The sequence below is a fragment of the Arachis hypogaea genome, chromosome 2 (genome assembly GCF_003086295.3).
Source record: "Arachis hypogaea cultivar Tifrunner chromosome 2, arahy.Tifrunner.gnm2.J5K5, whole genome shotgun sequence".
NCBI classification, from domain to species: domain Eukaryota; kingdom Viridiplantae; phylum Streptophyta; class Magnoliopsida; order Fabales; family Fabaceae; genus Arachis; species Arachis hypogaea.
In genome coordinates, this window is record NC_092037.1 from 18,094,099 (window position 1) to 18,104,497 (window position 10,399).

At 32.0% G+C, this 10,399-nt stretch overlaps 1 protein-coding gene across 1 annotated transcript; it reads left to right on the forward strand.

Moving 5' to 3' along the window:
* The first annotated feature begins 333 nt into the window (after window positions 1-333).
* On the forward strand, window positions 334-867 carry LOC112722690 (uncharacterized). Its single transcript, XM_025773810.1, has one exon. The coding sequence runs from the start codon at window positions 334-336 to the stop codon at window positions 865-867; it is 534 nt and encodes a 177-aa protein (XP_025629595.1).
* Window positions 868-10,399: the final 9,532 nt, after the last annotated feature.

The following is a 10,399-nucleotide window of genomic DNA, read 5'->3' on the forward strand; positions in this document are numbered from 1 at the left end:
TTTCTCTCATCTTTTTTTTTGTATTTTTTTTTTTATTTTTATGATCTTTCCCCTCTCTTAATCACATCATCTTGACCCTCTGTTCTGTCCCATCTGTTTGTTATCTATTTACTGTCTTACCCTTAATTATTTTCTCAACTTACTCTTTTGCCCTTTCACCTTCTTTTTCTGCCCCACATTCCCTCGTTAACACAATAGAAAATTACCGCTGGCATCTTATTTTCTTTAAAAAATTTCCTCTCTATTTTTTCAAGTTTTAAATTTGAAACTTCTTCTTTACCTGGGTTGGGTGGTGACGTGGCATGCGGATAGGAAGCCATGAATACCAAAACGATGCGCCTCCCCCCTCGTCGCGTGCTGACACCTAGTGGACCTAAACGAAAAGAGAGAGAAGACCCGTTTGAGAGGCCCAAGCCCATAACCACAACAACCTCATCGAAATTACTTAAGCCAGACAGGCCCACACCTCGGCCCGTTTTAGAGCCCATCACCACAACAACACCAACAGCAGCAACTACATCCCCATCAACATCAAGCCCAAGCAGCGTCAAGGGTTTTGAATCGACAACTCCGTCTAATCAACTATTAGCTGGGTGCCTGGCCCACGAGTATCTCACCAAAGGGACCCTCCTGGGCCAACCGTGGGCCCAAGTCTGGCCTGAAAGCCCAATTGTAGCGGAGAAAGAGGACTGCAGCGAGAAAGGAGGAGCGGCTACGACGACGGCGACAACAGCCTCCAAAGTGTGCCGTGAGACGGAGGAGCAGAGGGAAAGGTACGCGAAGGTAGCGAGCCTGTTCAAGTGCGACGGGGTCCACCTTTCTGGAGTGGTGAACCCTGCCCAGCTGGCTCGCTACTTACACTTGTGATCTAAACAGAAAACAAAGGGGAAAGTCCGTTAGAGACACGTGGGACGATCCCATTGGCTGTTTCTTAAACGAACGGGAAAGAGAAAAAATCGAAATTTTAGATTTTTTGTTTTCTATATTTATAAATCTAGGATTAGGATATTTGGTAAAATCTGCATTTTGTGATGATGCATGCAACTTGTTGTATGTCATGCCTCGTGATGTATCGGATTAAAACATGCAAATTACATGTCTCTCGTTTCGATAATTTTCTTGAGCATTTTTTTTATTTTTTGGTTGAATTTGTTTCGAATTTCCTCTTGGCGTTTTAATATTCTGAATTAGTCAACTTGTTCATTTGTGTTTGTTAATTTGCGACATGTCGTTTGTGTGTTTCGTTTAATTTTTGTCATGTTATTAGAATAGAAGCAATAGATTATTGTCAGGTAAATTTATAAAATTATAAGGTGATATTTTGATGATTGTTTCAGTTTCCATTCTTAATTGTTAATTCGTTCAAATATCATATTTTTTAGCTCTGATCAGTGAAATTAGACTCTTTCATTTACAAATATTAGACGGTTTGATGTGTGCTCTTGGATCACAATAGAAATATTTGCATATATATTTTTTGAAGCTATATTTATTATTTACTTGTGCTCTAAAATTATGTGTAATCATTGAATTCAATTATTTTTATGTATAATTTTTACTATTATAAATAAAAAGGAGTGAGAGTGGATGATCTTGATTCTTGAATCAAGTTTGAAACGGGACTGCCATGTGTTTTAACGCCAACACTACAAAGGAGGATTTCATTTGTCATTCAAAGAGGACTATCACTAAAGGATTAATATGTTAGTATTTATTTATTATATATTTGTAATAATAAAAAAATGAGATTAGTAATGCTAAGTATTACTTCTTAATAAATAATTTTAGGTTTACATTTTAAGAATAACAAAAAAAATTAAAATTATATAGTAAAACTATGTTTTTAAAACAAAATGTTATACTATTTTATATATTTTAATATATATTTTTTATTTTAATATATATTTTATAAGAATGATTTAATAACTCCTAGTATAGTTGTTTAGAATTTATGTTGGTGAAGTTTTTCTACGTTAGGCTTACTTTCTGAACTGACACTTTTTTCTTTATATAATTTTTAATTATTTTTTAGGGACTTCAATGGATCACTCTTTATTCAATTGCTTCATATTTCATATTTATTCGTTAGTCTTGTTTTTATCTTTGTTACAATTGCTCAAACAACTTCAAGTAAATTGTTTCTTTACACAATTTGCAAGTTAGCATGCTATAACACGCCACTTTTATTACTGAATTTCATTTAGTACTAAGTTTCTATTTCAAGCAACCTTAGGAAAAAAACATGTTTGTATTTCAAGCAATGCTTGGACGCATAAATTACAATTAGTATTTCTGAGTACGATATAAACATCTATAACAAGATTTTTATTAATTAGATGTGCTATTATTAAAATGAAGAGAAAACAGAAACTTATATTTCTTTCATAGAAAAACAATTTCATCCATACTCCATACCATTTATTCATCTTTTATTATTAAATTTTTCTGTTTTTTAAAAATTTAATGAATAAGATTACCCTATAATTTCTTAATTCACAAAGCATATAAGAATTTCTTGTTCACCACATGTAGGTTTTTTTGAAAATAAATTTTCTCAATTTTTTTTTAATTGAGAGAATAAAATGTGATGTCTAATTTTTTATATTTTTTTCATATTTTTTTATTCTACCTATAAAATGTAATGTAAGAGATTATATTTTATTTTTTGAATTGAAATTAAAAAAAAAATTGAAAGAATCCGTTCTTTGTTTATTTTATGTTTTTCGAGTAGTCTATTAAATGAACAGGCTGTACAACAATTCTTCCTTAAATGATTGCTTTATTTCGTTGAGAATTTCGAAGTTGGGAAACGAAAACAAACTCTTATCTCATACAGCTATGCTAATGCGTTGAATTGATTATATTTTACACTAATTTCTAATATTTTAGAAGCAAAATTATGCTTATAATTAGCAAAATATCCATATTATATGAATATTAAAATTTAGTTACTACTAAATCACTTGGATAGAAAAACGAAATAGTCTTATTTTTATGTTAATACTCGAATTTTATAAATAATATAATTAAATTAAATTCACATTTATAATTAAAATATAAATAAAAGTATAAAAACATAACATTGAAAAGAGAAAGAATTCTCATATGTCTCAGATTGGGTGCAATTCTGGAGCTTACCAGAACATTGTAAGACGAAAGAATTGCGAGTAGCAAAATTGGATGTGCAATATGTGAGGTCTTAGATTGTGAATTCTTCTTTACAATGAGGGGGAAGCAAAGTAGAATTGTAGAGGTTCAACTTAAATCTTTGAAGAAACTCCTCAAAATTGATTGAGGTGGGAGTAAAATAAGAAAGAATCGGCAATTTTGGCAATTATTGTGAACACTTAGGGCATGAGAATTTAGAAGCAGATGGTGAGGAGGAATTCAGCTAGTATGGAAGGCAACAAAAGAAGAACAACAGAGAAAGATGTTTTGGGACTAAAAAAGCAATGCCAAAAAGATGTCACAAGAATACTACAGGAGGTAGTTTCCCCACTGAATAAACTATTTTGTAAACCAAAGCAATGTAAGCACAAGCTAGTAAAGTGGCAAAAGAACACAAATAAGAATTTGAAAACTGCATAAACTAAATTAAGTCTCTATATTGTCTTTGGTATAAAATATTAGACTTTAGGACCCATTTCGAAAACTTCAAAAACTAACTTTTTAAATTTTTGACTTATGAAAAGTAATAGTATTAATGTCTAGTGTAATTTTCAAAATCAAATTACAACTTTCTAAAAACCTATTTAAGAGTTTATAGAAAAGTTAAAAAAAATAATTTTTCTTATAATAAATCTTTTTATTATATTTCTTTTAAAATAAGCACTTTTTAGACCTAAAAATCCAAATACAAAATAACTTATTTATGAACTATTTTTAATATAATCATTTATTGTTCAAACTATTTTTTCAAAAGGAGTTTAATTAATTTTTTTATTCAAATTAGACCTTAGTTATGTTTCAGTATCATGTTAGACTGAAGGAATAGATTTACAATTTAAAAAAATAAAAAGTTAACTGAGAATATTTTTAAAAAGAAATATTATAAAAGTTTCAACAACCGTTCCTAAAAGTTTCAGATTCATGTGTCTCATTTTTTAAAAATGTTAAAGAGGTTAAAGTTTTGTGTTCCAAAATTAAAAATTTTAATTTTAACTTTTAACAACTAAATATAATACTAAATCTCATTCTCAGTTTTTGTTTCTAAAGGCTACCTAAGTAGTCTGAGATTGTCAAGGCAGTCCTATTAGTAACCTGAAGATGAAAGTCCCTCCTCCATCCGAATTGAAGACTCTCTCCCCTCCTCCTAAGCAATCTTATCTTGGAGAATGTCAACAATTTTTAGTTAACATTGCAAGGAGACTTTTAAAAGAAGATAAAACAAGACTTCTAGATGTTTTGCAAAAGAGAACAATGTATCAAAATTTATCTGATATCATTAGTTGTCACTCTATTCGTGTTCATAGAAGGGATTGTCTCCCCAGTTTCGCAACTCCTTTAACTTAATGTAAAATTCTTTAAGCAATTCCAATAACCTATAATTGTTACATGCTTTTGAAAATTAATTATACTAATACAAGTGTATTAGCTTGATCCATTTTGGCAACTGAGTGAATTTAGCAAAATTGATGTCTGATTTATGAATGGGGTTGGGGATAATGACATGTTTTCATTATAGTTGATTATTCGATTATTATTAATTGTTATTAACCACTTGGGTTTATCATATTCCCATAATTCTAAGGGGTTAGATGAGTAATTAATGAGTGAGTTGCAAGCCTCAAATATAAGTGGCTTTTGGTCTTATTATAATCCAACCATAAAATCACGTTGTTTATATTGTACCGTTGGTATTTAGGTTCCTTTGTTCATAACCAGCATAAGATTCTAATGATAGAATAATAATAAAAAATTAATAAAATAAAAAATTTAATTTTAACTTATTATAAATATAAAAAAATTTTATATATACATTTAATTATATATCGGTATAACAATAAAAATAACTTTTTTTATATATACATATACTGTATAAATAATTAAATAAAAATAAATATAATTAAATATGATGTAAAATTCGGACTAGATGGTTTTTAGGTCCTGTTTTATAAAGAATTTTGGAACTCTTCGAACTATGATATGTACGGTTTAGTCAAGAGAACTTTTGAGAGAGATTCTAAATGTTACAATTTTCAAGACATACATTATTCTAATTCCTAAAATTGAAGCTTCTATTCACTACAAAAAATTATCAGAATAGCGACCAATTTTAACGACCGAAAAAAGTGGTTGCTAATAACAACTAATTAGCTATCAATATAGAATTTCTAGGACTAGAAAAAAATCGGTCGCTAAAATTATATTCAGCGACCGATTTAGCGACCAATAAGTTTGTTATACGAGTAACATAAAGTTAGTCGCTAACTTGGTCGCTAAGTCGGTGGTCGCTAAATCGGTCGCTAATAGTTAAGGTGACATCCGATTTAGCAATCAACTATAAATACTAATTTAAAATGGTTGTTTACAAAATCGATCGCTATTTTTATTTAGCGACCAATTTTGTAACCGATAGAATAAATAGGGTGGAAAAATTTGATCACTAATTCTGTCATTAAATCGTGGTCACTATATTGGTTGAAAATTTAATCCTTAGCGATTGAATTAGAGACTTGTAAAAAATACTGTTAAAACTAATTAGTCACAAAATTGGTTACTAATTTAAATAAAATAAAATAATTATTGAATTATTCTACCCTCACTAACCATACAACACTCTCATCTTCTCACACAGTTATCGATGTATTCACCGTCGGAAGCACCTCTCCTCGCAGGGTCTTCCTCGTTGATTGAGTTCGTTGCACCGCCGCCTTCATCTTTGAGATCTCGGCGCCATCGTCATTTTCTTTTGCACCGTCACCGTCGTCTTTAGCTCGCGGCGCCATTGCCTTCGTCTTCTGGTATCTCAGCGTCGTCGCGGTCATCTTCATCAATTTCTCAAGCAGTTAGTCTTCCCTAATCCAGATTCCGATCTATTTCATCTACTCTATTAGGGATTTTTCGCCTATTCTGATCAATTTGATCTATTCTGAACAATTTGAACAATTGAAGGTAATAGCTGTAATATTATTCTATTCTCTTGCTCCTTGCGGCCGTTGTTTCTTTGCTCTGCTCTCTCTTGTTTGTGTTTCTGCTCTCTCAGTCGTCATTGTGCCTCTTCTCAACTCTCTTTCTCTTTCTCTCCGCCATTATTGTTCTAGGCAGGTACGTTCTAAAAATCTCCTTATTAAAGGTTAATTGTTAGTGTGATATATTTATTAGTTGATTGTTCTGATATTAAAAAACTTGATAATAAATGATACTTTAATATATCTATTTAAAGCTATTCAGAAAATTTGTCATTGAAGGTGCACACATTTTGCTTCAACCAAATAACCTTATTATGTGCATATCAACATAAACATTCGGAATTATTTTGGTAGTTAGAGCTAACAAAATGTCCTTGGTTCTTTTGATTTTGAATCAAAAGAAATATGTGTAATTTTAGTTGCATCAATTAATCAGATAGTTATTCTTCGGTTATGCATTTCCATGCATCTTGGAGTTGTAACTTCTTTCCTTATGTTGGGGGAATGAGTTGGTGTTATTCAAATCTTGACTTAGAGAGCATGCACTTTTACTAAACATAGTAATGAGGTTGATGAACCCTTCAAGGTCGAAGAAGCTGAAATGGTAAACATACCTCCGCCCTCAATAGACAAGGTGTTCATTCTATTCTACTACCTGCATTTATTTTCACTCTATTTTACTTAATTTTGTGTGTGTAAGTTTAACCTAATATGTACTCAATGCAATTCAAGTTGCTTGTGTTGGGAGGCAATGGATTTGTTGGCTTACATATTTGTAGAGAAGACTTAGATCGCGGTTTGTCCGTTGCCAGTCTTAGCAGGTTCTAAATCCAACTTTCATTCCCATTAGAATTGTTTGTTTGGTGCAATTTCATGCCACTCATTTTGTGTTTTATTTATTGCAGGTATCGCAGGTCATCCTTGCATGATTCATGGGCTACCAGTGTCATCTGGTATAAAGGTCTGCTTTTCAATTTCTTTATTTTCCTTGTGGATTCTGCATTTTTCACGGTGCTATTATGGCCAAATATATCTCAATTATTTTTTTTTGTAAACATGGAACCTCCTTTCAGGTGATTCGTTGAAAGAAGCTTTCAATGGGGTCACTGCTATCGTAAGTTTTCACTTATCTTGTTAAAATGCCTAGTAAATACAGATAATCATAAGTAAGAGGAAGCCCAAATCCAACTCTATAATTACTTTATATTGCTTTTATTTTCTTAAATCTGTTTGGTGAGAATCACATTTGTTTTGAAAATTTTTTTATAGCAGTGTAGCTTAGATATCCAATACCAACCACTCTAGTTTCTAAACATAGAAATTTGTGCAGTTCTTTTTTTATATTCAAGTGTTTATTTGAGTCTTGGAGAAATAGTTGGGTCGTCTCTGTGTGACGTCAAGATCACGGGTTCAAGTCTTGAAAACTAGTCACATTGATGTAATTATCAGTTAGGATACTTATATTACAATTATGAAAACGTGGAATGAGAGTTTCAGATGAGGGAGTGTTAATTTTCCATGTATGTAGGATCTCATTGGAGTCTCCATTCCTTTTCCTTAAGGTACTCCAGCAGAATATGTGGCTCATTTCTAGTAGTTCTGTCACAGCACCACCACAACCATAAGGGATTGGTCTTTGAAAATTGTTGAAAAGATTGATAGTATCGTGTTCTGCTGTGCCAAAAATATGCAGTGGTGGGGAACTTGCTACTGGCTCCATATATGTATAATGGTAAGGAATAGAATTACCCATTGATCATGATGGAAATTATTGTCATGGTTTGATATTTCTATTTCAATTTTAATTATAATCTATCTTCAATATGTGATTTGTGCTTATTCGTTATTTGCCCTTATTATTTGAGAGAGTTTATGGTGAGGAATAGAAGAAGTGCAGCAACAAAATAGACCTGACATTGAAGCTGTCACCTTGTGGTGATGAGAAAGAAGAAGAGATGAGGAAGAAGCTGAAGATGTCATTATCAGTGATCAAAGATGGCAGCATCACATATATGTAGTATACATAAATATAAATTTGTTGTATTTATGTGGATTTGTTTCAGTCTTCATTGTTTTTCAATATATATGTAGTAAACATAAATATAAATTTATTTGTATTATAATCTATTTTCCATTTCATCTTTATACGATTTTACTTTTGCCTTCATTTTGATTTTCAATAATTGTTGGCATTTGATCCTAATAAATAGTTCTATCTTTGAGTATTCATATATTTTGTTGAATCAGAATTATATTTAAAAATTAAGTTTTAATAGTGATATATGCAAAATTTAGTTGAAATTTATAATTAGGAAGCAGCAGTTCATGCGTGAGCATTATTCATATCTTTTTCTATTGACTTATATGGTGCTTTGTTGATTTATTATAAGATTTAGGTGTTTTAGGCCATTATGGATGCTATTTTGAGTTGTTGTTGCATTTTATTGATTACATGTAGCATTCGGGTGAGATTGGCAGAGTTTAGAAAGAAGAAAAATAAGAGAAGACATTTCTACCAAGATGGCGCTAAATGCCACATCACCGGTGTTTAGCATCGACACCTTAAACCTCAATATCCAATTCGGCCATGTTGGCGCTAAACGCCACGACCTGGTGTTTAGCACCGAGGACTTTGTATTGCGTGTAATGCTCACTGAAAGGGTGGCGTTAAACGCCATCAACCCGACGTTTAGCGCCAGATGTGTTGAATGAAGTGGTCCCATTGCATGCAAACAAATCACACGGAATCTTTGATTTGATTTATTTTAATCAAATAAACAAAATTAAAAAGATTTGTTAGGATCTAATATAAATTTAGAATCAATCAGAATTAGATATAAAGGGGGAAAAGATTTGCCCTATGGGCTTTACTCTTCCATTTTCGCACTTTCAGTTTTCACTTTTACTCTAGGATTTTCTCTGCACCATGGCATGAGCCACTAAACCTCTATTGTTAAGGTTAGGAGCTCTGTTTACTTTAATCGATTAATACTATTTATTTTTCTACTCTTAATTAACGGATTGATTTCTGTTTGAGAATTGGTTTCGTTTTTCATCCTACAGATTAGGATACATTGGAAAATAACCCTAATCTAAATTAAATTCCTTTGAATCTTGGAAAAGTTAAATCACTGAAATTAAAGTTTGAAACCCTTTTCTCATAATTTTTCATTTATCTGGATTTAATGTGATACGTGACATATAATCGGATTATTTTGGGTTCTTAAGGATTGTATGGCTTATAAATCAGAAATCAAACTTAATCTTTTAATACAATTGAGTGATTAAGAAATTGACATTTGGTTAGGTTAGAAGAGATTGGATTGCCAAGAAATTGGAGTTCAGTCACTTAGGGTTTGCCATGAACTAAATCTTTTCATGATCAAGATAGTTAACAATGATTGAATTTAGCGACCACCAGAATCGGTCGTTAAGCTGATAGCAACTGATTTTCAAGAAATATCGGTCGCTATTCCGGTAATTTTTTTGTAGTGTTTTATTAAGAGATTTTCTCCCCATTAGTTTATATAATGTTCTTTACAAAATCGTTACGAAAGTGCTGGTGAACAGGATTATACCCTTTTTTTTCAGAATTGGCCCACTTTAAGGTGGTTTTATCTCGAGAAGAGGTACTATGGAGAACATCTTCATTTCGCAAGAAATTATGAATTTCATGAAGAACACTAAGTCTAGGAAAGGGACTATAGCCTTTAAGATTAATTTGAAGAAGGCGTATGACAGGATGGATTGGAGATTTCTTGAAGCTTCTTTGGTTCCGTTTGGCTTTCCAACGGCTACTATTCATCTTATTATGGCTTGTGTGAGCGTCATCTTCTTTGTATATTTTGTAGAACGGTGATGTGTGAGCGTCATCTTCTTTGTATATTTTGTAGAACGGTGATAAACTCCAGAGCTATAACCCCTAGAGCGGTTTGAAACAAGGGGATCTCATGTCCCTTTATCTCTTTGTGCTTTGTTTGGAGTGTCTTGATTGTTTTATTACCCATTGAGTTTCTCAAGACTCATGGATACCGATGTCAGTTTTCAAACATGGCCCGAAACTATCCCATTTGATGTTTGCTGATGATCTAATGCTGTTCTATAAAGCTACGAAAGCTCAGGTAGAGGAGTTTATGAAGTGCATGGACTTATTCTCCAAAGCATCAGCCCTGCGGGTGAATCTTAGCAGGTCTAGGGCTCAATGTTCAAAGAAGATTTCTATGAGAAGGAAGGAGATACTCTCAAGAGTCTCTAGTATTCATTTTTGT